Source organism: Bubalus bubalis, chromosome 7 (assembly GCF_019923935.1).
Source record: "Bubalus bubalis isolate 160015118507 breed Murrah chromosome 7, NDDB_SH_1, whole genome shotgun sequence".
NCBI classification, from domain to species: domain Eukaryota; kingdom Metazoa; phylum Chordata; class Mammalia; order Artiodactyla; family Bovidae; genus Bubalus; species Bubalus bubalis.
The window spans coordinates 91,862,552-91,890,518 of record NC_059163.1 but is presented as its reverse complement, the minus strand read 5'-3'; the positions used below and the strand labels follow the sequence as shown (position 1 = coordinate 91,890,518).

Here is a 27,967-nt window from a genome sequence, read left to right as displayed (position 1 = left end):
GTGCAGAACCAACGCAAGAAAGTGAAAGTGAAGTTGCTCAGTCGCGTCCGACTCTTTGTGACCCCATGGACCGTAGCCTATCAGGCTCCTCCGTCCATGGGATTTTCCAGGCAAGAGTGCTGGAGTGGATTGCCGTTTCCTTCTCCAGGGGATCTTCCCAACCCAGGAATCGAACCCGGGTCTCCACATTGCAGGCAGACGCTTTACCGTCGAGCTCATGCCACCCTGTAAAAAATCATGGTGTCTCAAAGGTAAAGCATCTGCCTGCAATGTGGGAGACCCGGGTTCGATCCCTGGGTCAGGAAGATCCCCTGTAGAAGGAAATGGCAACCTACTCCAGTATTCTTGCCTGGACAATCCCATGGACGGAGGAGCCTGGTGGGCTACAGTCCACTGGGTTGCAAAGAGTCGGACACGACTGAGCGACTTCACTTTCACTTTCAAGAGAGTATATAAAAAAGAAAAACTAAACAGAAAACAAAAAAACTTTTTAGGCCATGTAGTCCATCCCCAAAGACAAATTCTCCATCAATTATTTTCATTCGCTTGGATTGTAAATATCTAGCCCAGGCTATATACGATGGTGCCTTCCACTAGGGTGGTAAATATGGAATGGAGAGAAGTGGATGAATTAGATTTTTTTTTTTGGTAGTAGTTACCCAAACTATCAACAAACCAAAAAGATTTGTTGATACTTTGGACATGGAGGTTTTATAGAGAAACCAGGAGGATCTCAAGATTTTCGGCCTGAAAGGTTTTACGAAAGCATTTACGAAAAGAACAGAGGACACGGGTTATTTAAAATAGTATTTTGGTCACTTCAAAGTCTCCGCTTTAGGCATCTTGTGGCGATGTCTTCTTGACATTTGTGATAGCTCTAAATTAGATATATATTTTCAAATGTTATAAAATATTAACTTAGCAATTATTATTAACAGTTACTATTATTAGCACCACTGCTACATCAGGAAGTAAAAGCTCAACAACCTAGGACTTTCTCAAACTCTTGAAAAACCCGCTAATAAAAAAGACAACATTTCCCAAACTTCCCCATTCATCCTCTGGCTCTGGGAACCTGGGGCGCTCCGCGTCCAATCAGCTTCCAAAATCCGCGGCATCTGTGAGTGGGAGGGGCTCAGACAGTCTCCGTTCCCTCTGCTTCTCCGGCTTGGCCACGTCTGAAGGCCTGCAGGTCCTTGAAGGTGCATAAATCGCCTGTTTATTCATTGGCAATAACTGAACCTCTTATTCAAATTTATGTTTCAAAAGATTCTATAATACATAGTTTTGGGTCAAGTCACTTATCCGTTTTTATAGTCCCTTCTTTTCTTCTGGGGGTGTACACACTGCCTCCGAGCGTTGCGGACCTGCCGGTCGCTTCCCTGCGCACGCGCCGGGGAAAGGGAGGGCGGGCCTGTTTCCGGGTGGCGCGTGGGGCTGGAGGCCGAGAGCGTCCCCTGCTACCGCCAACATGGAGAGTTTGTACCGAGTCCCGTTCTTAGTGCTCGAATGCCCGAACCTGAAGCTGAAGAAGCCGCCCTGGGTGCACATGCCGTCGGCCATGACGGTGTACGCTCTGGTGGTGGTGTCTTACTTCCTCATTACCGGAGGTAACTCGGCCTGCTGGGGGCCCGAGAGGCTCGGAGAGCCGGCCCGCCCCGGGGGCGCGTCTGTTTCCTAACTTTCAGCCGGGGAAAGCATCGCTCTGCTCTCAGTCTTTTCGGAGGGTGGAGGGAAATTCTGGGGCCATAAGTGTTCACCGCCCAAAGGTTTCTTTATCCTCACGCCCTGTCTTGTATCTTGAGAGGAGTCGCATTCTGTATCCCATTGCCTTCACTCTCCTGGCCTCTTAGCTAAACGATCCTAGTTGAATAGTGTATTTTTCAAGCCCAGATTGTTGCTGTTGTTATTGCATGCCATGAGTTACTTAATAAAGGCCCTGGGAAAATCTGTTCTGGCCCATTCTATTTCCACTGTTGATCAGGAGGGTGTGGGACTTCTACCTTCTCTGTCTGTGGTCCCTGGAACTTTGGTAGACCCTTAACAGTCGATTTGTTAGCTCAAACCTAAGGCTTGGTGTCGCTTTCTCCTCAGCCAGCAATACATATGAATGGAATCTTCCGAAACCCACGGTTTTGATAAATATTTGAGGTTGGAGATAAATTTTCAGAAGCTGCCGTATTTGAGAGAGCAGAAGTGGAGAATTTAAAGAATAAGGGGAATAGCATTACTTTTGAACACTTTTGCATTATCATCTTATCCTGTTCTTTGCAAAAGGGGCGTCGCTTTATATAGTGGTGAGTTGGCAATCCGGCTGCAGTCTTTTCATAGCCACCACCCCTTCAACATTTCCATGATTTACTCCGCACTGTGCTACTGCACTTTTGGATTTTGGGAAGTGGAGAGCTTAATTTGGAAATGATAAAATTAAAGCTGTACAGATTAGGGACAGCAAGAGCAGATGACTATTTTTAAGGGAAGAGTCGGAGACATCATTTTCATAGATGTTTTGTGAGAATAATTGGCACTGAAGAGGGAAGTATTTGAAGTGCGGGATTAGTTCTAGCATGAACCTTTAGGTTTACCCTTCTCCCAAATCTAGGATAATGACAGTTAATTTATGTTCAAAATAAGTTACATTTAAAATACTTTTTATGTTGCTAAGATACTGTCCAAGCATAACATTAGTATTAACATTTGCTCAGCACATTAATAGGGGCTGGACTGAATAAACAAAATTTAAAATGCATGTTGCTTTTTTTAAAAAAAAATCTTCATCTGCTAGAAATCTTTCCTGTAACCCTTACCTCCCTTGGAGCCAGGGCCTTAACTGGAAACCTCACAGTTTTCATTCTGGCTCCTTTTTCCCTGTCAGTTTTTGTAATGGGGAGATTCTTTGCCCTAACTTCTGGCGGAAGTGAGAGGACCCCTTTTAGTGGCCAAGACCATGAGCTATCTCATACGGGAGTTGGTTTTGCCACTGGAAAGGAATCACCTGAATACTGAGTGTACCTTTATAAATTAACAATACTTATTGCTGAGAAATAGCAAATAATGTACTGAGTCCCTATTAAGTTCTAGGCATTAAGTACTGGAGAGAACAATGATTGTAACAGATAAGGGCCCTCCCTTCCTGATGCTTATAATGCCATTTGGTTGAGACACATTAAATCTCACATAAATTTTTCTCCATAACATTTTTTCCATTGCCGATTGCCACAAGTGCCTTGAAGGAAAAGAAAAAGAGATTTTGAAAAATAATCAGAGTTAGGAACATCATTTACGTTGGAGACCCTGAGGAAATGACGTGTTAGCCAAAGGCTGAGAGATTGGGGGAAGAGTATCTGGGCAGAGGGAAAAGTTTGAACAAATATGGGATTAAGAGACCAATTAGGTGGGTTTTACAGTTGACTTAGGATGGTGGCAGCGGAGATGGAGGAAGATACAATGAAAGATATCTTGGAAGCAGAATCTTGGTGATGATTGGATGTAGGGGGAGAATGGTGTGAAGGAATTTTACTATTTTACTGGTATCTAGTTTGAGCACTGAGTAGGTGGAAGTGTCATTTTCTGAGAAGACTGAAGAAATAAAGTGGTTTTTTGGTGGGGAATGGTGAATCCAGAGGTCACTTTGGGATATGTAATAGTTGGACAGACCAACTATAATTAGTTGAAAATGTCAAGTATGCAGATAGGAAGTGAGAAAAGAGGTTTGTATTGAAGTTAGTCAATAACAAATGTTTTTGGAACTCCTCTTATAAGCCAGATATTGAAGAACAGAGACAGAATTTCTGTCCTTAAGGAGCTTCAGTTCAGTTCAGTTACTCAGTTGTGTCTGATTCTTTGCGACCCAAGGACTGAAGTACGCCAGGCTTCCCTGTCCATCACCAACTCCTGGAGCTTACTCAGACTCAAGTCCATTGAGTCGCTGATGCCATCTAAACATCCCATCCTCTGTCATCCCCTTCTCCTCCTGCCTTCAGTCATTCCCAGCATCAAGGTCTTTTCAAATGAGTCAGTTTTTCACATCAGGTGGCCAGAGTATTGGAGTTTCAGCTTCAGCATCAGTCCTTCCAATGAATATTCAGGACTGATTTCCTTTAGGATGGATTGGTTGGATCTCCTTGCTTACATCTAATTTTAACGGTGCGAACATTTGATAGGTATTGGCACATTGAGGATCATTAGCATAGAAAAGCCATGTGAAAGGATTAGTTCAGTTGGGAAAAGAATGTAGAAAAGAGAAGAAAATAGTGGATCAAACCCTAGGGAACTCCGATGTTTAGTGGTTTTATAGAAGAGGCTCAGCAAGAAAAACATGGACAGGAGTGTCACAAAAGCCATAAGAAGCCATCCCTCCCACCCCCCAAGAAAATGGATTTAGTAAACTGGATGGAGTGCTGCTAGGAAACCTCCTAAGATGAGAACTGAAAGTGTCCTTTGAATTTGACCACAGCAAGGTCATTGCCACCTTAGCAAGAGTAATATCAGTGGTGGTAGAAGTCAGATTGGAGTGAGTTAAGGAATGAAGGGTAAATGAGAAAGTGGAGATAGCAAGTTTACCAAATTCTTTTTTTCTTTTCCAGAAAGAAGCCTGGCTCCCTTTCCAAAAGGAAGCATAGAAATAGAATGTTAACTAGGAGGATCTGGTGTCAAGGAAAGGTTGATGTAGGGAACGGGAGGTTGATAGATAATACAGGAAAGAGAGGAGCTAGCCAGAGGAACAGTCTTTGAAATGGTAAGGGTGTGGAGTCCTGATGATTGCCAAGGGGATCCCATGGTGATAGGAGGAGGGACTCTGCCTCTGGGGTAGCTGGAGGGAAGGAGGTGAAGATGGAAGCTGGTTCCAGTTTGTGGATTTGATGGTGAGGTAGCATTAGGCAATTCCTAAATGGTGCTTTTGTTATCAGAGGTGAGGGAGACCGTCTTGCTATGCTTAAAAAAAGCTAAAAATGAGGATGGTGGAAAACAGTGGAGAAGATAGTAGATGTTGACAGCTGGAGATTTGGAAAACAGTGTCAATGGGCAGTAACATAAGTGGTCATTAAGACATAAAAATTCTCTAGTTACCTCTTAATTATAGAAACATATCCAAGCATATGTGTAACATTTTTCTTGAATTAGACGTAGCCTTTAATGTTAAATTTCCTTTATTGTGGAGTCATTCTTGAGTTTGGAAACAGTTACTGAATGAATTCTGTCATAAAATATCTCTTTTTGGAGATAATTCTGATTTACAAGTCATTCTGAAAACACTGAGTTGAATTTCTGAATGGTTTATCTGAAGTGTAGAAGATAAGCTGGGCCTCATTTCACTGTAATAATACATTAGAGCAGTTCTGTTTAAATATAAATGCATCTTTAGAGACAGATACTTCCTTTAACTTCAGTATCTTTCTATGAATGGGCTCCCAATCTTCTCCAGCACTCAGGCTCTAAGATTTCTCTGCTCAGTTACTCAGTGGTGTCCAACTCTTCATGACTCCCATCGACTGTACCCTGCCAGGCTCCTCTGTCCATGGGATTCTCCAGGCAAGAATACTGGAGTGGGTTGCCATTTCCTTTTCCAGGGGATCTTCCTCACCCAGGGATTGAACCTGCGTCTCCTGCTTTGGCAGGCAGATTCTTTACCACTAGCACCACCTGGGAAGCCCCAAAAGGAAATATTATTTAAATACAAATGAACCTCTAGAGACAAATGGGCTTCCCTGTTGACTCAGACAGTAAAAGTTCCTCTTGCAATGCAGGAGACCCAGTTTGACCCTGAGTCAGGACGATCCCCTGGAGAAGGAAATGGCTAACCACTCCAATATTCTTACCTGGAGAATTCCATGGACAGAGGACCCTGGCAAGCTACAGTCCATAGGGTCACAAAGAATCAGATGCAACTGAGCAACTAACACTTTCACTTTAGAGATAGATAAAAACTAAATAAATTAGAAATCCAGTCTAATCTATGTTCTTACCTTTCATTTAGGAATCATTTATGATGTTATTGTTGAACCTCCAAGTGTCGGCTCGGTGACTGATGAACACGGGCATCAGAGACCAGTCGCTTTCTTGGCCTACAGGTAAAAGATACCATTTTGAATGATTCGATGGTGGGAAAGAAGATTGCTGGGGTATGCCTGCATATTTAAAATTATGGCACAACCTATTGGGTCGATTTGTATTTTGACAATAGCTGTTTTAAAAGGTTAAATTTAGAGATTGTAGGAAGTGGACAAGAATAAGAATAAAAGTGTATTATCTATTTATTAGAAAATATTTCACAATGATGGACATAATCACTTATTTAAAGGAGGATATCAGTTTAAACTACATTTATTTATAGGCTGTTCTGGGGTCAGTAAACTGGTACATATTTATTTGTAAATAAAGCTTTATTGGAGTCAGGTACAGCCATTTACTTCTATACTATCTATGGCTGCTTTCAAGCTACTGTGGTAAGCGTGACACAAACTATATGGCTGACAAGCCTAAGATATATACTGTTGGGCCATTTAAGGAAAAATATGTGGGGCTTTGCTGGTGGTCCAGTGGTTAAGAATCTGCCTTTCACTGCAGTTCGATCCCTGGTCAGGGAAGATCTCACATGCTGCGGAGCAGCTAAACGTGTGCACCTCAGCTACTTAGCCTGCACTCCAGAGCCCTTGCATCTGGTGGAGCCCCTGCGCCTAGAGCCCAGGCTCTGCAAGGGTAGCCCCCAGTCACTCCAACTAGGGCAGTAAAGCCCTCAAACAGCAGTGAAGACCCAGCACAACAACAACAACAACAAAAAATTGGACTACTGGATTATACTGTTAAATAAGAAAAATAATATTTGAGACTTGGGAGGTCCTGTTGTTTATTTTTCCTGAGCAGTGTTTGTTGTGAAGTGAAGTGAAAGTTGCTCAGTCGTGTCTGACTGTTTGTGACTGTATGCTGCTGCTAAGTCACTTCAGTCGTGTCCGACTCTGTGTGACCCCATGGACGGCAGCCCACCAGGCTCCCGTCCCTGGGATTCTCCAGGCAAGAACACTGGGGTGGGTTGCCATTTCCTTCTCCAGTGCATGAAAGTGAAAAGTGGAAGTGAAGTCGCTCAGTCATATCTGACTCTTCGCGACCCCATGGACTGCAGCCTACCAGGCTTCTCCATCCATGGGATTTTCCAGGCAAGAGTACTGGAGTGGGGTGCTATTGCCTTCTCCGTGTGACTGTATGGTCCATGGAATTCTCCAGGCCAGAAAACTGGAGTGGGTTGCCATTCCCTTCTCCAGGGGATCTTCCCAACCCAGGGACCGAACCCAGGTTTCCCACATTGCAGGCAGATTCTTTACCAGCTGAGCCACCAGCAAAGCCCAAGAATATTGGAGTGGGTAGCCTATCACTTCTCCAGCAGATCTTCCCGACCCAGGAATCAAACTGGGGTCTCTTGCATTGCAGGCAGATTCTTTACCAGCTGAGCTACTAGGGAAGACCCTATACTGTTAAATAAGAAAAATAATATTTGAGACTTTAGAGTTCCTGTTGCTTATTTCCCTTGAACAGTGTTTGTTGTATTGCCTTATAAAGTCCACTTGGTAACTGTCTACCTAAAGATAGCTCTTTATTTTGTATGTGTTTGTGCTGACTCTCAGTGGTGTCCAACTCTTTGCGACCCCATGGACTGGAGCCCGCCAGGCTCCTCTGTCCATGGGATTCTCCAGGCAAGAATACTGGAGTGGGTTGCCATTTCCTCCTCCAGGGGATCTTCCCGACCCAGGGTTTGAACTGGCATCTCCTGCATTGGCAGGCAGATTCTTAGCCATTGAGCCACCAGGGAAGCCCCATATTTGTATTTACAGTTATGTGAATGGTATTCCATGCAGAGAATATTCCTGGAAAGATTACCGTGATTCTCTGTGGGGAAGAGGGTTCTGGGTGGCTGGAGATCCTGCTGGTAGGGAGACTTTTCACAGGGTTGACATTTGAATTTGAATTTTGAAACTGCTGCATGTGTTGTTTTCAGTTAAAGCAATTAGTTTAGCAAATATATGTATATATATACATATATACACACATGCATGCATATACTTTCTTTACATGTGTCTTTGTATAAATCATATCTTTAACAGAGAAATTTGCCTTTTGGGGCCCATGAACTCTTGAGAATTTGAAAGTTCTTCACCCCTAGAAAGAGGCTTCCCAGGTGGCGCAGTTGTAAAGACTCTGCCTGCCAGTGCAGGAGATGCAGGAGACTCAGGTTCAATCCCTGGGTCAGGAAGATCTCCTGGAGGACATGGCCATGCACTCCAGTACTCTTGCCTGGAAAATTCTGTGGACAGAGATGCTTGGCAGGCTATAGTCCATGGGGTAGCAAAGAGTTGGACACAATTGAGCACGCCCACACACGCATCACTAGAAAAATCATATGCACGTATATACAGGAACTTAAGATGGGAAATAGATGGGGAAACAGTGTCAGACTTTATTTTGGGGGGCTCCAAAATCACTGCAGATGGTGACTGCAGCCATGAAATTAAAAGACACTTACTCCTTGGAAGAAAAGTTATGACCAACCTAGATAGCATATTGAAAAACAGAGACATTACTTTGCCAACAAAGGACCGTCTAGTCAAGGCTGTGGTTTTTCCTGTGGTCATGTATGAATGTGAGAGTTGGACTGTGAAGAAAGCTGAGCTGCTGAAGAATTGATGCTTTTGAACTGTGGTGTTGGAGAAGACACCTGAGAGTCCCTTGGACTGCAAGGAGATCCAACCAGTCCATTCTGAAGGAGATCAGCCCTGGGATTTCTTTGGAAGGAATGATGCTAAAGCTGAAACTCCAGTACTTTGGCCACCTCATGCGAAGAGTTGACTCATTGGAAAAGACTCTGATACTGGGAGGGATTGGGGGCAGGAGGAGAAGGGGACGAGAGAGGATGAGATGGCTGGATGGCATCACCGACTCAATGGACGTGAGTCTGAGTGAACTCCGGGAGTTGGTGATGGACAGGGAGGCCTGGTGTGCTGCAATTCATGGGGTCGCAAAGAGTTGGACACAACTGAGCGACTGAACTGAACTGAACTGAACTGAAGAGTTTATAGGTTTCTGGAAATCTTTGTGGAGTTCATGAAGCCTTAATTAAGAAAACTTGCTTTTTAAAAATTTCCCTTTGAAATAAGAGGTTTGTTAATTACTATAAAACTCAGGAAATGTTTCTAACCAGTTCACAATTTGAAATTGATAGTAGACATTTAAATAATGTAACTTTTAAAAGCAAAACTAAAATTCTGAGTAAAAGGTTCATGTACCTATAGTAGTTGACTTTTTAAGCTAATAATTAAAATGTGCATATTGATTTTACATAGACAGTTGTGTTAGTTGAGTTTTAAAGTTTTTTTTTTGAGCATAAGCTCCATGAAGACGAAAGATTTTTCTCTTGTTTTGTTCATTGTTACATTTCTAGAACCTAGAACAGTACTTGATGCATAATAGGCTCTCAATAAATATTTATTGGAATGAATAGCCAGAAATGTGGTAAAACACTTATAAGAATAAAAAATAAACACAAAAATGTTTTAGCAGAATAGGAATTTCAATCTGGGGAAAAAACTTTATTTTTCTGGAAATTTTCATTGGCTCTTTTGCTGTTTTCTTTCTTTTTCAGAGTAAATGGACAGTACATTATGGAAGGACTTGCATCCAGCTTCCTGTTTACAATGGGAGGTTTAGGTTTTATAATCCTGGACCGATCCAATGCACCAAACATTCCCAAACTCAATAGGTTTCTTCTTTTATTCATTGGATTCGTATGTGTCCTATTGAGTTTTTTCATGGCTAGAGTATTCATGAGAATGAAGCTGCCGTAAGTTATTCAGTGCTTTGTATAATCAATATCTTAAGTTGCAAACTAGTAAAATAATTATGTGGATCATGTGAAATCATAGGAGTTTTAATTTAACCCTTATTTAAATAGATGAACATTTTGAGAAGCAGAGAAATGTGTGACTTGCTTGAGGTTAGTTAGTAGCAAAATGGAAACAAATAGATCTTCCTGTTATTTCCATGTATGTTCATGAGAAAATCCAGTTATTTTGCAGTAGCATCAGTGACCACTGATGGAGGCTTTTCTCTAAAAATGCATTTTGGTTAATCTGTAACCTATGGAGGAATTCCCATAGTAGTACTACTAATAATAGAGAGTATTTTCAAGCCATTAATTGCTGCTGCTTTCTGAATATTGATAGGAGGAAAATCGATTAAGCCTAGGACAGAAAAGAGACTTTCATATATATATATTACATTATTTAGATTCATTCAGAAAGCTTAACGTTATCTTTGGAACAAAAATAAATTGGTTTGGGATTTCCTTGGTGGTCCAGTGGTTAGGACTTGGTGCTTTCACTGCCAGGGCCTGTGTTTGACCCCTGCTTGGGAAACTAAGATCCTGCAAGCCGTGTGCCGTGGCGCTGCCCCCCAGAAAAGAAAGAAAACGCATTTGAAGGATAGGATAACAGAGCTGAGCTATCTCCTGCTTAGAAAAAAATTTTGAAAATTGTTTAATTCTCTGGATTAGTTTCATCTTACTTTTGTAATTATTTATGTAAACATTTGTCTTCTGCATTGGGTAGGCCAATTTCCAAGATAGTTGACTAAGATCTAACAATAGGAAATAAGAAACAGGAGTATACTCTCTGGGTTTCAGGTGTAGATAGATGTAGTCAAAACAGAACAATAGTCTAAACAAAAGATTGCTGTTTCTGTAACTTACCAAGCAGCCAAATCTAAGGTTTAAATTTTAAAGAGGAAAGACTTTATGGTCCCCTCTCTGATGTAGTTTCTCATTTACAGCTCCTAATGCCTGGTACCTTGAGTGTGGCGTGGGGAGAAGCAATGGACAGTTTTAGAAAATAAAGGGACGCAACACTATTGCATTTTGGCATATTTGCAGGCCCCAGAGAGATGATGAGCCAGGTCTGTGGGCCTGCATATTCCTCATGACGGGTATGGTTACTACCACCAGCAAGGAAGGGATGTGTCGTCTTGGGCATAGATTCTCTTTGCTGTCCCAACATATAGAAGCAGTTAGATATGTAATAAATGAGACAGCAACAACAGTTCAGTAAAAAACACCGGTAACCAGGAATTTTTTCACATCAGATAAGTTGCTAGCATCTGAGATAAAAGATGGCTATGCCGTAAGATAACTTGCAGGGTGGCACTCACTTTCACCAGGAATCTGATACCCTTAACAAGAGGTACCCTGAGAAAACAATAGCAGCGAAAGGGTACAACCTGCTTTATATTTTCTGAGCTGTGCTTTTTAAAAGACCTGGTGTCCTTCCTACTGACACAGTTTTACACATTAAAAGATGGCTTTATTTGATGCGGAAGCATAGGTCACACACTAATTACAAGGAAGGATACCACAGCGTATAACTACATCAAGAGATAAATGTCCTGTGTTTGCATATCCGCACGTGCAGATGACCGACAGCTGTCCCTGAAGAGTCCTCGGCTCTTGTGTTTGATAGCGTAAGCTGGCTGTTGAGCAGCTTCCCTTGGTGCCGACACTGGTGGTGGACACTTCTTAGAATCTTCTTGAACCTTTTATTTCCTGTGAAGCTTAGGTCTTTTTTTTTGTTATTGTTAAGAATTATCTGACAGATTTTATTTTATTATAGGTTTAATCTTTTTTTTATAATGGAGTATCATTGGTTTACAGCGTTGTGTTTCAGGAGTACAACAGAGTGATCCAGTTATATACATACACCTATCGGTTCTCTTTCAGATTAAGTACTTGTGAAGCTTAGGTCTTAAAGTATGCTTTTTGTGAAGTATCAGGCATTACCTTAGCAAATTTACGTAGAGGTCTTCAAAATCAATATATATGTTAAAAGAGTTTTTGTATTTTTTATTCAACCCTGGGTTGTCTCAGGGTTGTGAGATTAAAGTTCTGTATCTCTCTGCTCAGAGTGTGAATCGGCTAGTCCGGTAGAGCAGAAGGAAAGGGATAAATGAGTTCTAAGGAGATCACTTAGGCTGCACGTAGACCCAAGACCTGTAGGGAGTCAGGTGGGTCTAGGAGCTGGAAGGAGGAAAATCACATTTCTGAGCGTCTGCGCTGTGTCAGGCATGATGCAAGGTATCAACCCCATGATGCAGTTTTTTGCCGCCACCTTAGAGAGGAAGAAACTTGAGACTCTGAACTAATAATAGCTAATGTTTCTCAAGTGCTTACTGCTGTGAATAGCAGTTACTATATTGGTAGATTCTCTTATATAATCCTTAAAATTCTTTGCTGTAACTCCATTTTACAGATGAGGAAGCTAAGGTTTGCCCAAGCTTATCTACTCATGTTAGAAACAACATCAAAAGCAGAGAAGTTCTAAAGGCATCAATGAGGACAGGATGTTTTCACCCCTTTCTTAATGTGGATAGTTTTACACAGCCTTTCTGTTTTCTCCTTGATCCTAATAGGTTGCAAGGATTTATTGCAAAAGGAAAAGTTTGGAACTTTATAAAACAGACTGTTACTACCTGAATTTAAAGGGGATTTCAGGGCCTACCTTGTGCATTTAGTAAAAGGATCTCCTATTTGAACATTGTGAAGTTTGACTTGCTCAACAGTTACAGCTGACGCCCCTGCCCACCGTCAGGACATTTCCTAAAGAAACAGGTGCAGGGTGCGAGGGCTCACTTCCCAGGCATGGACAGCTCCTGGTCCCTCCATCCTTCCCTTCGGTAATATTAGGCTTTCTGGGATATCGAAATGAGCTGCTTTCTATAAAAAGCTTTGTGACTCTTGTTGGAATTGTGAGAGTCCAAAGGAAATTGATTCTAACTCTTAGCTTTAACTTTTACATAACATTTTCTCATCTGGTGTCATTTAGGACATTGGTTTGTAAATTTGTCCTGTGAGGGGGAAGGATAATGGAACCAGGGCCCAGTAATGTATTATATTTATCGAGGGGGCAAGATATGAAATAAGAACCATAACGAGGAATCACACATTTATATTTTCAGATTGTCCTTTGATTCATCATAAAATTTGTTTGGGACACTTTGAAATGTTGCTTCCTTTTCACTCTTGTGTTTATAAATTTTATGTTTTACAGGGGCTATCTGATGGGTTAGAGTGCCTTTTGAGAAGAAATCAGCAGGTACTGAATTTGCTCCTGTTAATGAAATTTTAAAGGCTGTACCAGTCCTCAGATACGAAATACAGAGAAGGATGAAAAGCAGCAGAAAAGAAACATCTAGTGAAAACTTAGGAAGCATATTAAAGCATGGACTAGAATGTCTTCTTGGTGTCAGAGACAAGCTTATCAGTATTTTTTCCTGCTGGCCTTCACTGACGTACCAATGATATTAAGTGACATTTTCTTCTTTTTTTTTTTCATTTCTTAAAATGTACTTCATTTCTATAGCTATAATATTGAATAAAGTGATTATTTTTTACAAACCCCTTAACATTTTTTGGAGGTGACTTTTCTGACCTTCAGAAATTAATGTAAAATCAGGACACGTGATCCCATAAGCTGAGAACTCTGGACAGCTGATCAGCTTTAGCAATGGTGCTTTGCCTTTAAACAGAGTGTGTGACAGTACATCGTTTCAGATATGTATGGAAGACTGTTTCAGGAACAATAAGATGTATGAAAGGAGCAGAAATAAATAATTTTTCTAATTAACTTTTTGTTTTTTTTTTTCATTGACTGATGGTATTAATCTTCAGTCTGTAATTAATCCACTCCCATCCTGTAACTATCAAGCTACTGTTGGTAGCTTGAAGTCTCCAGGTGTAGGTGGCAGGATGCCTTATGAGGTGGCATAAATATCCATATCCTATAAATATTCAAGCACGGGCTACGCAGTCATGTCTGTTTTAAATGTGATTGTGTTAGATGAAGTTCCCTTCAGACATTCACTTCCAGTAATTAATACAGTTTTGAGCACATAAAAACATCTGTAGACTAGTCTGGTCTTCTCCTAATTGCTTCTAGCCAGGGCTTTTGGTTCCCCCCAACGGGCTGGGCCTGCATGCTCAGTTGCTTAGTTGTGTCTGACTCTTCGCGACTCCATGGACTGCAGCCTGCCAGGCTTCTCTGTCCTTGGGATTTTCCAGGCAAGAATGCTGGAGTGGGTTGCCATTTCCTCCTCCAGCGATCCTCCCAACCCAGGGATCCAACCTGCATCCCTTGTGTTTCCTGCATTGGCAGGCGGATTCTTTCCCACTGTACCACCTGGGAAGCCTGTAGGGAACAGACTTGTGGTTGTCATGGAGGTTGGGAGGAGGACGCTTCTCTGGGGTCTCAACTCTTAAGATTGATCCTTAAGTTTACAGTAAAATTTCTACTCAGGTGGATTTTCCCCTTATTCCAGGGCTGATCTAAATGTAGCTGTTCATTAAAAAGATGGATTTATTTATCCAGAAAGTTTTGAGAACCTATTGTATGCCAGGGAGCACAGAGCTTATATGCTTATAAGGAAGTCAAATTATTGAAGGATTAAAAAATGTTTATAAAGTCTCAGATACTGATAAATAACAACCAACAAAAACAATGCAAGAACTGTCCATTAGTGATGAGAGGTGGGAGAGGTGGTTACTATATCCAAAGCTCTGAAAAAGGAAAACAAGACCTGTATGTATCCACCAACTTTAAAGGCTTGATTTAACTTACGTTTTCTGTTTTGTTTTGTTTTTGGGCCTTATTTTAAAACCTGATTAGATGGACAAGGTGACACAAAAGTTTTATGATTTCCATAGGTCTTTTCCTGAGATTGAATAGTGAGAAATTCCTGTTAAGCACCACCAGATGGTGCTGTTAAGGTTTGGGGTGTGTTTCTATGTCATAGCTTTTAAGGTTTTGGTTTTTGACTAAACACAATGAGATGTATTTAAATAATTCTGCTGGTAAAATTGCAATGTTTTATGTGAAGGAAAAAGTTGTGCCTTGAACTAGACTTTTGCTTTTGGGGACACTGCCAAAATGTTAACAGCCTGATAAAAAGCCTGCTAAGCAGTATTAACATCAGCAGAGGTTAAATAAATGAGATAGAGTAAATTAGTGGCCTAGATGGGAAACAAACTAGTCTTTGATTTTATAACAGAATTCTCTACAATGTGTATGCTACAATGGAGTTAGAAGGGCAAAATGGTTTAGTGGAGAGTAACTCTGGTGAAGGGATTCCCTTGTGGCTCAGCGGTAAACAGCCTGCCTGCCAATGGAGGAGACGGGTTCGATCCCTGAGTGGGGAAGATCCCCTGGAGGAGGAAGTGGCAACTCAGTCTAGTATTGGTACCTGGGGAATCCCATGGACAGGGAAGCCTGGCGGGCTACAGACCATGGGGTCGCAAAAGAGTCAGATACCACTTAGCGACTAAACAACAATTCCAGTGAGAGGTAAAGAAGATGCAGAAGTTGCCAGGAGACGCTGCCATCCTGTGATACACAGCTGACACAATTGGTGTCAGCCCAGGGGGAGCTCCAGAGAAAAGAATGCCTGCCAGAAACATGTTGGGTGGAAAGAGCTGGGCCTTTGTACCACTCACTGCCTCTTCGGGTTTTGGCCTGGTGCCATCTTGAGACTAACGTGGTGGAAAGGTGAGGGAAGTCTGACAAAGCTTGGAGACTGTCAGCTGGCCCCTCCTTGCAGCTAGCCATTAGGGGATCTGAGCAGCACATCTCTGTTTGCCACAGATTTAGAAAGAAAATACCCTCTTTATAGGATTACAATGAGGAAATCCTGTGTACCTTGCTTATAAGGGGCTTCCTTAGTGGCTCAGACAGTGAAGAATCTGCCTGCAGTGCAGGAGACCTGGGTTGGACCCAATCTCTGGGTCCAGAAGATCCCCTGGAGGAGGGCATGGCAACACTCCAGTGTTCTTGCCTGGAGAATCCCATGGGCAGAGGAGCCTGGCAGGTTACCGTCCACAGGGTCGCAGAGAGTGGGACTCACAGACATTCACTTGCTTATAAAAGGAGGGTGGTGCTATGCTTGTTAATGTCTTTTTGAAGTGGGAAGTGTGGAGTAACTTAGGTTCTTAGTAACTGGTATATTCCTGAAATGTAACGCTGGGAAAAAGGTTATTTCTCCACTTTGCTGATAAGAAAATGATGATTCATTGTTGTAGAGCTTGAACTAGAACCCAGGTCTTCTGCAAAGCAGACCAGTTCTTTTCATTATATACTGTTTTCTGATACAGATCAGTCCCTGAAGGTAGTAACGAGTACACACTTATTTATATTAATAAAAGAGGTAATGCCAGATGCAGGGTTATGTTAACAAGAAAAACACAACCTTTGTTCATGTGGAATTTATTCTCCACTGACTGTACACCAAGGGACCAATTCTCTTGGCCACAGGAACACAAGAGAGGAGCACCTAAACCCAGACTTGTGGTGAGGCAAGCCTTTAATTTGTTGCGAGAACAATGGCTACTCATCTGCCTAAGTATTTCGAGGTACAAATACATTTCCCCCTAATCTCTTGTTTTTCTTTTTGCACTATGACTATTTTTTTCTTCCTTTTAAAAAAATTTTTTTTTACTTTACAATATTGTATTGTTTTTGCCGTACATCAACATGCATCCGCCACGGGTGTACACGTGTTCCCCATCCTGAACCCCCCTCCCACCTCCCTCCCCATACCATCCCTCTGGGTCATCCCAGTGCACCAGCCCCAAGCTTCCTGTATTCTGCATTGAACCCGGACTGGCGATTCATTTCTTATATGATATTATACATGTTTTAATGCCATTCTCCCAAATCAATCCCCCCCCTCCCTCTCCCACAGAGTCCAAAAGACTGTTCTATACATCTGTGTCTCTTTTGTTGTCTCGCATACAGGGTTGTCATTACCATCTTTCTAAATTCCATATAAATGCGTTAGTATACTGTAGTGGTGTTTTTCTTTCTGGCTTACTTCACTCTGTATAATAGGCTCCAGTTTCATCCACCTCATTAGAACTGATTCAAATGTATTCTTTTTAATGGCTGAGTAATACTCCATTGTGTATATGTACCACAGCTTTCTTATCCATTCATCTGCTGATGGACATCCAGGTTGCTTCCATGTCCTGGCTATTATAAACAGTGCTGTGATGAACATTGGGGTACACATGTCTCTTTCAACTCTGGTTTCCTCGGTGTGTATGCCCAGCAGTGGGATTGCTGGGTCGTATGGCAGTTCCATTTCTAGTTTTTTAAGAAATCTCCACACTGTTCTCCATAGTGGCTGTACTAGTTTGCATTCCCACCAACAGTGTAAGAGGGTTCCCTTTTCTCCACACCCTCTCCAGCATTTATAGCTTGTAGACTTTTGGATCGCAGCCATTCTGACTGGCGTGAAATGGTACCTCATAGTGGTTTTGATTTGCATTTCTCTGATAATGAGTGATGTTGAGCATCTTTTCATGTGTTTGTTAGCCGTCTGTATGTCTTCTTTGGAGAAATGTCTATTTAGTTCTTTGGCCCATTTTTTTATTGGGTCATTTATTTTTCTAGAATTGAGCTGTAGGAGTTGCTTGTATATTTTTGAGATTAGTTGTTTGTCAGTTGCTTCATTACTATTATTTTCTCCCATTCTGAAGGCTGTCTTTTCACCTTGATTATAGTTTCTTTTGTTGTGCAGAAGCTTTTAATTTTAAGTAGATCCCTTTTGTTTATTTTTGCTTTTATTTCCAATATCCTGGTAGGTGGGTCATAGAGGATCCTGCTGTGAAGTATGTCGGAGAGTGTTTTGCCTATGTTCTCCTCTAAGATTTTTATAGTTTCTGGTCTTATGTTTAGATCTTTAATCCATTTTGAGTTTATTTTTGTGTATGGTGTTAGAAAGTGTTCTAGTTTCATTCTTTTACAAGTGGTTGACCAGTTTTCCCAGCACCACTTGTTAAAGAGATTGTCTTTTCTCCACTGTATATTCTTGCCTCCTTTGTCAAAGATAAGGTGTCCATAGGTGTGTGGGTTTATCTCTGGGCTTTCTATTATGTTCCAATGATCTATATTTCTGTCTTTGTGCCAGTACCATACTGTCTTGATGACTGTGGCTTTGTAGTAGAGCCTGAAGTCAGGCAGGTTGATTCCTCCAGTTCCATTCTTCTTTCTCAAGATTGCTTTGGCTATTCAAGGTTTTTTGTATTTCCATACAAATTGTGAACTTATTTGTTCTAGCTCTGTGAAAAATACCATTGGTAGCTTGATAGGGATTGCATTGAATCTATAGATTGCTTTGGGTAGTATACTCATTTTCACTATATTGATTCTTCCGATCCATGAACATGGTATATTTCTCCATCTATTAGTGTCCTCTTTGATTTCTTTCATCAGTGTTTTATAGTTTTCTATATATAGGTCTTTAGTTTCTTTAGGTAGATATATTCCTAAGTATTTTATTCTTTTCGTTGCAATGGTGAATGGAATTGTTTCCTTAATTTCTCTTTCTATTTTCTCATTATTAATGTATAGGAATGCAAGGGATTTCTGTGTGTTGATTTTATATCCTGCAACTTTACTATATTCATTGATTAGCTCTAGTAATTTTCTGGTGGAGTCTTTGGACTCTGGTGGAGTCTTTTCTGGTGGGTTTTCTATGTAGAGGACCATGTCATTTGCAAACTGAAATTTTTACTTCTTCTTTTCCAATTTGGATTCCTTTTATTTCTTTTTCTGCTCTGATTTCTGTGGCCAAAACTTCCAAAACTATGTTGAATAGTAGTGGTGAAAGTGGGCACCCTTGTCTTGTTCCTGACTTTAGGGAAAATGCTTTCAATTTTTCACCATTGAGGATAATGTTTGCTGTGGGTTTGTCATATATAGCTTTTATTATGTTGAGGTATGTTCCTTCTATTCCTGCTTTCTGGAGAGTTTTTATCATAAATGGATGTTGAATGTTGTCAAAGGCTTTCTCTGCATCTATTGAGATAATCATATGGCTTTTATGTTTCAATTTGTTAATGTGGTATATTACGTTGATTGATTTGCAGATATTGAAGAATCCTTGCATCCCTGGGATAAAGCCCACTTGGTCATGATGTATGATCTTTTTAATGTATTGTTGGATTCTGATTGCTAGAATTTTATTAAGGATTTTTGCATCTATGTTCATCAGTGATATTGGCATGTAGTTTTCTTTTTTTGTGGCATCTTTGTCAGGTTTTGGTATTAGGGTAATGGTGGCCTTGTAGAATGAGTTTGGACGTTTACCTTCCTCTGCAATTTTCTGGAAGAGTTTGAGTAGGATAGGTGTCAGCTCTTCTCTAAATTTTTGGTGAATTCAGCTGTGAAGCCATTTGAACCTGGGCTTTTATTTGCTGGAAGGTTTCTGATTACAGTTTCAATTTCTGTGCTTGTGATGGATCTGTTAAGATTTTCTATTTCTTCCTGGTCCAGTTTTGGAAAGTTGTACTTTTCTAAGAATTTGTCCATTTCTTCGACGTTGTCCATTTTATTGGCATATTATTGTTGATAGTAGTCTCTTATGATCCTTTGTATTTCTGTGTTGTCTGTTGTGATCTCTCCATTTTCATTTCTAATTTTATTGATTTGATTTTTCTCCCTTTGTTTCTTGATGAGTCTGGCTAATGGTTTGTCAATTTTATTTATCCTTTCAAAGAACCAGCTTTTGGCTTTGTTGATTTTTGCTATGGTCTCCTTTGTTTCTTTTGCATTTATTGCACTATGACTTTTAATTGCAAGTGAGAGAAACTCACTCAAGCTGTCTTAAGCAAAGAGGGTAAATTATTCAGATGCTGGAGTGTGACGATACTCAGTACAGGGATGCTGGGTGTTGAGAGTACCAAGGTTGAGAACATGGGACTCTGAGGATGCCACTGTTTACTTCTGATACATCCTGTGGGTCTGCTTCATGCTTTTCGCTCTATAAAACTGGTCACTTCTACAGACTTTCCTGGGGGTCCAGTGGTTAAGAATCCACCTTCCAATGCGGGGGACATGGGTTCCAACCCTGATTGGGAAGCTAAGACCCCCACATACCTCCAGGCAGCTAAGCCCACACACCACCAACACACTGCACTAGAGATGCCAGCAGAGCCCCATGCACCACCATCAACTACTGGCCCGGGAGTGAACCCTTGTGGACAGCCAGCCCCAGCTGCAGGTGACTGCAGCCACTCGAAACACCCCAGGGAGAACTGCCCCTCTAGCCTAGAAAACCTGGAGAAGTATTAATGAGCTGTTGCTTTTAGGTATTATGTTTTGGGGTGGCTTTGTATGCAGCATAGATAACTGGAATAGGGGTGCGGCCTTGGCTTTGGGACTGAGTAATGGATGGACACTGCCAGGGTCTTGAGAAGGTGGAGGATGCCACCTAGAAGGGCTTCGAGAAGACCCAGGGACAGGTCTCCAGGGAAGTTTGACGAGGGCTTGAAGACAGCGAGGAAAATGACCTTGGAGGCTGAAGGGAAGGCAGCAGGTTCTGCTGCCTGCTATTAACATGGAAAATAGAAAGGGCACCTAATGAACCCATGGATCCAAGGGAGAGATTTCCAGGCAGAAAGTAGAAAGTGTGTACTGGCTTCTCATAGCTTCTGTTGCAGCTAATGAAATGTAAGGAGAGAGAGGCGAACCAAAGAAGGAACTTTTCAGTTCAGTTTTTGGAGTATAGAGAAATAGAGAAGCCAGACCAATCTTTCCAGATAGCAAATGAAAGCTTGTGTTTTAAGAATGTAGTTTATCAAAGAAATGTTCCTTTTTTTTTTTTTTTTTTCCTTTTTGATCATACAGCAAGGCTTGCAGGATCTTAGTTCTCTGACTAGAGACTGAACCCATGCCCCTTGCAGTGGAGGTGTGGAGTCTTAACCACTGGACAGCCAGGGAAATTTTCCCTCATTTTTTTCTTTCTTAAAGAATTTCTTGTTAAATCAATGATTAAAAATGTTATGTTTTAAACACCATTGCTCTGTGTCCAAATTAAAACTGTAACTTTTAGTTGTACTGTAAATTTTCAATTTTGAAGAGTTTTTATATACGTTATCCAAATTCTGACAATCCTGGTGTTAGACTTATATAGGAAGCTATTGTTAGTTCACAATATTAATAATAGCAATTTTGGGGTTCTGACTCTGTGCCTGCTGTTTGTTAAGCTTTAGACAGGTGATTTTACATCCTTATAGAGGAGGATTATGAAGGATTGTTAATTTATTATTATTAAGTATTTAGGATGAAGTCTGTTAAGCCAGAGAGGTAAATACCTAAACCAGGAAACATCAGGGGTAAAACCTCAATTCACACGTTAGTTTAATTCCAAGTCCAAAGTTTTACCTTTTTTTTTTTTTTTTGTGAGAAGAACAGGTATCAGCTTTAAACCAGAAAACATCTTCAATGTGTGGAATAGTCTCACCTTAAAAAAGTTCATACTCATTGTCTCACAGTCAATATTTTATATGAACTATAGTATTGATAAATTTTTTTATTTTCTCCATTTCCTTTAGTTAGAATACACCAGTATTATAATAAGCTTCTTTATTTGTGAAATAAATGGATTGGATCAGGTGACCTCCAGAGCACCTTTCACCTTCAATATTCCTTTCATGTCTTCTAATTTTCTGACACATGGGTTTTCTAAACGGTATCTGCAGGGTTGCAAATGAATTCTGTTTGACCAGCAGATGGGGCTCTTGATAATCAAATAGGTAGAAGCATTTATTGAGCTCCTACCTGGTAGCTCATACAGGAAAGAATCTGCCTTCAGTGCAGGAGACCCTGTTTTGATCTCTGGATGGGGAAGATCCCCTGGAGAAGGGAATGGCTACCCACTCCAGTATTTGGAGAATTCCATGGACAGAGGAGCCTGCTGAGCTACAGTCCATGGGTTGCAAAGAGACAGACATGACTGAACGACTGACACTTTCAAATATTCCCAGGTGGCTCAATCACTAAAGAATCTGTCTGCCGATGTAGGAAATGCAGGCTACGCAAGTTTGATCCCTGGGTCAGGAAGATCCCCTGGAGAAGGAAATGGCCACCCACTTCTGTGTTCTTGCCTGGAAAATACCTTGGACAGAGAAGCCTATAGGTCTATAGTCCAGGTGGTCACAGAGAGTCAGGACTGAGCAACTGGGCATGCACCTTGTGCCAGGCCTGGGTTGCCGCTGTTGCTGTTAAGTCACTTCAGTCATGTCCGACTCTGTGCGACCCCATAGACGGCAGCCCACCAGGCTCCTTGCTATTTCCTTCTCCAATGCATGAAAGTGAAAAGTGAAAGTGAAGTCGCTCAGTCGTGTCCAACTCTTTGCGACCCCATGGACTGCAGCCTACCAGGCTCCTCCTTCCATGGGATTTTCCAGGCAAGAGTACTGGAGTAGGGTGCCATTGCCTTCTCCAGCCAGGCCTGGGTGCAACCCTGCTATTGCTTCAGATTTATGTAACTATGTTCTTAGGCCTATTTCAAATTCTTGTTTTTACATGTGGTTAAAAACTTTCAAAGGAACACTTACTATTTTACCAAGAAGGAACTTTTCCCCTTGAATAATTGATTGATTACTGAGCTGTCTCCCAATGCTAAGTGCCATGATTTGATGTCCAGAGTTAAGTGACCTTAAGAGTCCAGGACTCCTTTGTGAAGGAGCTGTTATGTCTGATCTTCTGTGACTTTCAAACGTCTCCTAGGAGCTCAGGGGCTAGATACTGCAATTTATTAAGGCTTTTGTGATCATAAATAGGATACCAAAGCCATTGAGAGTTCAAGCATATTTTCAATTTATGCATGTATTTCTAATACAATCTTTCATCTATAAAAGGATAATAATACTAATACCATCTTTTTTTCCACCCATAGGTACCAGCTCTTCAATACATAATGCTTCCAAATGGGAAGTAGAATATTCCAGATGCTGCTGAAAATTTGTATTCTCTTTGTTTCTCAAGCTCTCTTATGATTTTCCAAAATCAATTATGAATTGATACAGAGCCACCATCAATTATAGAAAGCGAAAGTCACTCAGTCATGTCCTACTCTTTGTAATCCCATGGACTATATAGTCCATGGAATTCTCTAGGCCAGAATACCAGGGTAGGTAGCTGTTTCCTTCTCCAGGGGATCTTCCCAACCCAGGAATCGAACCAGGGTCTCCTGCATTGCAGGTGGATTCTTTACCAGCTGAGCTACCAGGGAAGCAATTATAGGGTGGTGACTATATTGTTCTTTAACATTTCTAAGAGAGGTCTCAAGATAGGAGCTGCACTGTAGCTGGAAATGCCACATAAAACTCTTCAACAGTGAATTCTCTGGCAGTCCAGTGGTTAGAGACTCTGCACTGCCAAAGACCTGGGTTCAATACCTGGTCAGGGAACTAAAATCCCATAAGCCACCAGGGGGCAGCCAAAAAAGAGTCTGCTTCAACAATCAAATAGAAGATCCGTCAAATATTTAGATAACCTCTCAAAGGTAGGCCAGGACAAACTACTAGTTCTTCCACTCCCTAAGCTTGGCCATGAGCGGTCACACCCCTACTTGGTGTAAGCGCCTCTTCTCTGAGGCATGCAGAGGTTGAGTAATCCACGTAGGTCTTTGCCACAGGTTTGTCCTATGTGGGTCCACATGGCTGGATGTTCTTTGCCCTGGGCCATGCCTGGTCAGCACTTTGAGAAGCAAAGACAGATGTACCAGAAAAAACTGAATGGGTCTTTGGGGTCTAGCACGTGAAGATATGCTGTTTCTTCCCGCTTTGCCTCTGACACCCAAAATGTCGCATAACCAGTTTGTTACTAGAATGGAACTTTAATAAAGGAACTGCCTGTCTACCAGGGAAGTTGGTTGTTTTCCTTGTCATTGGAATTTGTCTTGGAGCTCTTCCTCTGAGCATGTTAATCAGTGTTTCTGAGCAGCTGGGGAGTAAACAGGAAAGTGCTGATTCACTAGTCTTAATACAGTGCTCCATTCTCTAGGACTTTTAACCTGTTAAATCCCTAACTCTTTTCTTGAGAGGACTTTCTTCTACCTTGGAAAGAGTTGTTGTTCAAGCTCTTGCATGCTCAGTTGCTCAGTCATGTCCGACTCTTTGTGGCCCCTTGGACTGTAGCCTGCCAGGTTCCTCTGTCCATGGAATTTTCCAAGCAAGAATTCTGGAATGGGTTGCTGTTTCCTACTCCCTGGGGATCTTCCCGACCCAGGGATCAAGCCTGTGTCTCCTGCATTGGCAGGCAGATTCTTAACCACTGTGCTGCCTGGGTAGGTATTAATATTAGCTATTTGCTAATATTTATTGAGAATGTATTGTGTGCCTGGCATTGTCCCCAGCATTCTTCATTTGTCACCTCACTGCGATCTCACAACAATACTATGAGAGTAGTAGTATTTGGCCCATTTTGTAGCTGAGAAAACTCAGAGAGGTCAAGTCACTTGCTAAAGGTTGCACAGCAGGTGATGGACCCAGAGCCTCTGCTCTTCACCACAATGGAACATTCCAGGAATGTGTCCTTATTTGACCTCAAAGGAATAGAAAACTTTTAAATATTTATAAAACAGAATCAACTAGACTGAAAATTACTTTACTTCAGGGTCTGATCCTGTTTCTTATTTACTTTTTTACAAAATTTTCCATGCCATAGCCCTGCATATAATATTAATAGTCACCTGCTGTATCTCTTATATTGTATCAGTTTATCCTCATCATTTGCATCTGAGAAATGTGCCCAGTACTCAGCATATAATAGGAACTTAATTTATGTTTGGGGGCGGAAGTAGAAATAAATTTTGGAGACTATTTAAAGTTTACAAAATACATGTCTCTTACTCCACTGATTACTAATGAGAGATATTTCACACAGCATTCATTTAGCTGGAATTTAGAAAAGTATGTTTTTATGCAGTTTTTATCTGAAAGCATGTTAGTTTAATTGTACGTGAATTATATGTACCAGATTATATGTATGCACCTTATTTCCTTTTTCTTTTATAGCCATGCCACAAGGCTTGCAGGATCTTAGTTTTCTGACTGGGTTTTGAACCCGGTCCACAGCAGTGAAATCTCCAAGTCCTAACCATTGGACTGCCAGAGAATTCCCCTTACTCCCTCTTTATAATGTAGCATCTTCATTTCATTTTCAAGTATGAGAGCAAAGTGAATCAAGGCATTTGTTCATGTCAGGAGTTCACAGCTTCAGCAATGAGGAGACCTATTAAGAACTTTAAAAAAAGGGAAACGAGAGCAGTCTTATTTAACTGGTAGAAATTCCTATAATAGAGGTAATTAGTTACCTTGAATTATAAGTCAAGAAACTGCAGATGTAGAACTGAAAGTGCGGGAGCACTGCCTCCAGTCGGTGGGCTAGGTGCAAGCTCTGGATGCTTGTCCACTTGTACCGAGGTCAGTCTGCAGGTGGATAAAGGGTAAAACGGGCAAGGTTGGCCTGGCCTGTGAAAAAGAACATCCCCAAAGCAGTCAGCAAGATTTCTCCTGCACTGTCCAGGATATTAGAAGCCTTTGTCCAGTAGATTTGAGTATTTACCTGTTTGGCAAGATGATTTCAATAAAGGAGACAAGTGCTTGAGCTCTCATTTGGGGGACATTTTTAGGATCACTTAATCACTGCAAAACCATCTCCATCTGACACACTCCTGACTGTACCCCTTCTATCCCTCATTCCAACCCCCAGCTTGATTTCCTAGCCAAATCTTTGCCTTTCTTTTCAAATAGTATACTCCAGCACAGCTGTGTCCTGTCCAGAAGAAAATTAGCTTCTCTCGTTTCCCACCACATCCCAGGACGTGTAAGATAACAGATGTCTGTTCTCTGTGACGAGTGTCAGGGGCACTGTAAGTTAGGTTGGAATAGTATTTCAAATCTTCATAACGAGGCTGTCTCAATGAACACAGTACTAACCAGGCTCCTGGAAGTTGAACCTCCTTGGGCTTTCCCTCTGCCTCTCTTGAGGTACCAAAGCCCGCTTGGGATTGGGATCCCTGAGTGCCTGCTCTATTTCCCTACTAGGACTTTGTACTCCTCAAGGTAGAACTGGATTGCAGACTCTCCACTCCATGAAGCACAGTGGTGCTATGCAAATCAGACTTTATAGTCTGCCAGGCTCCTCTATCTGTGGGATTTCCCAGGCAAGAATACTGTAGTGAGTTGCCATTTCCTTCTCCAGGGGATCTTCCCAATTCAGGGATTGAACCCAGATCTCCTGCATGGCAGGCCGATTCTTTATCAACTGAGCTACCAGGAAAGCTCATGCAAATCAGAAGTGCTCAAGAATTCTTGTGTGAAGGTTTTCTTGATCTTTTCACTTTTATTATGGAAATTTTAAACACTAAAGAAGTGAAAGAGGATTGAATAGTACAATAAATCTCTCCTTACCCATTGCTTCAGTTCAGTTCAGTCGCTCAGAGTCATGTCCGACTCTTTGCGACCCCGTGGACTGCAGCCTGCCAGGCTTCCCTGTCCATCACCAACTCCCAGAGCTTGCTCAAACTCAGGTCCATCAAGTCGGTGATGCCATCCAACCATCTCATCCTCTTTCATCCCCTTCTCCTGCTACCCATTCTTAGCTTCACCAAATCAGTCTCACTGCTGGGACTTCTCTGGTAGTCCAGTGGCTAAGACTCCACACCCGCAGTGGAGGGGACCCGGGTTCCATTCCTGGTCAGGGAACTAGATCCTACATGCCTCAGCTAAAGATCCCATACCTTGAAATGAAGATTGAAGATCCCACATGCTGTGACCAAGACGTGGCACAGCCAAATAAATAAAACCAGACACTGAAAAACAAAACACTCAGGTACAGTTTTATTTCAGAGATAATCCCCCCATCCCTCCACTCCCATACCAGGCTATTTTGAAAGTCAACCCATATAATGTGATATATATTTATCTATAAGCAAGTAAATCATGTTGAATGAATAAATGTATTAGAATGTAGTTATTAGGCCAGAGCTAGATATTCATTTGAGATTCCATAAATTTCAGTCACATTTAATAAATTTTTATGAGGAGTTTTTATGAGTCTAGTTCATATTCTATCATTCTGATCCTATTTAAATTCTATGGCTGTTCTTCTCTTGACATGTTTACTCATGACTAAAGTATTACCGCCCAACTGCAACAGTTTTGCCTCAAGCCACTTGTGTTCTCTGAAGATTTCGTTTTGATTGAGATAGACCTGAAGATTCATCCTTTGAGACAATCTTGCCATGACAATTCCAACAGGCTGCAGCTGAAGTGCTCCTTACACGTCTCACTCGGGCTAGAAATGTGGGGCATGTTTTTCCTTACAGTTTATGAAGGTAGTTCATCTTTTGGAAAAACATGACTCAGCTGTGAGAAGGTCCTCTTTGTACAGTAGTTCAGATTTTAGCCCCATTGGGCAGCCGCTGTGCAGGACCACCTGTCTTAACTTTCTGAGCTGCTGGCATTTCATTTCAGCCTTGGTCCCAGGGCTACATGGGCTCTTTGGGCCCGGCAATGGCCCTTGACCAGACGTGTTCCTCGTTGCAGTGATTGTCATGTTATTCCTCTTTCAAGAGTGGGGTTGGGGAGGTAAAAGTTGTGCCACTGCTGCTGATAAATAGCATCAGTGCTGAAGGGAATTAATTATTTCATTAAAAAAACAAAACAAAAAACACAAGTGTGAGTCTAATTCATAGAGACAGGGGCTGAAAGGCAGTCTTTCTCTCCAGAGGCAGGAGACCACAGTGGCAGAGTGTGGGGATATTCGGGCCAGTCTGGGTTTTAATCTAGCCTCCACCACCCACTCTGTGACCTTGTGCAGCTTAAGTGACTCCTCAGTGCCTCAGCTTTTTTTTTTTTTAATCTGAAACAAGAAGTAATCATATTACCTATTACCTCTAGCATAGTTTGCTAGGGGATTAAATTTATTTATTCAACAAATATTTAAAGAACTGTCAAGATTCTTCAGGATGCTGATGATAGAAGAAAACAACCTAAAGAGGATAAGATCCTCGTGGAGATTAAGTCTTAGAAGGGGAGACATATCCAAACTAGTCAACATGTAATGTAAGATAGACAAGCATTATGAAGAAA

At 41.5% G+C, this 27,967-nt stretch overlaps 1 protein-coding gene across 4 annotated transcripts; it reads left to right on the top strand.

Moving 5' to 3' along the window:
* Positions 1–1,414: 1,414 nt before the first annotated feature.
* OSTC (oligosaccharyltransferase complex non-catalytic subunit) lies at positions 1,415–23,737 on the top strand. Of its 4 annotated transcripts, XM_006066869.4 has the most exons (5): positions 1,415–1,610; positions 5,978–6,071; positions 9,632–9,829; positions 13,083–13,127; positions 22,765–23,737. In XM_006066869.4, exons 1-4 carry the CDS (start codon positions 1,472–1,474, stop codon positions 13,099–13,101), a joined length of 450 nt encoding a protein of 149 aa, XP_006066931.1. In that variant the 5' UTR covers positions 1,415–1,471; the 3' UTR covers positions 13,102–13,127; positions 22,765–23,737. The 4 variants fall into 4 exon arrangements, with proteins under 4 accessions (XP_006066931.1, XP_044802075.1, XP_025146103.1 ...); XM_044946140.2 differs by lacking the exon at positions 9,632–9,829; XM_025290318.2 differs by lacking the exon at positions 22,765–23,737 and having other exon boundaries at positions 13,083–13,658.
* Positions 23,738–27,967: the final 4,230 nt, after the last annotated feature.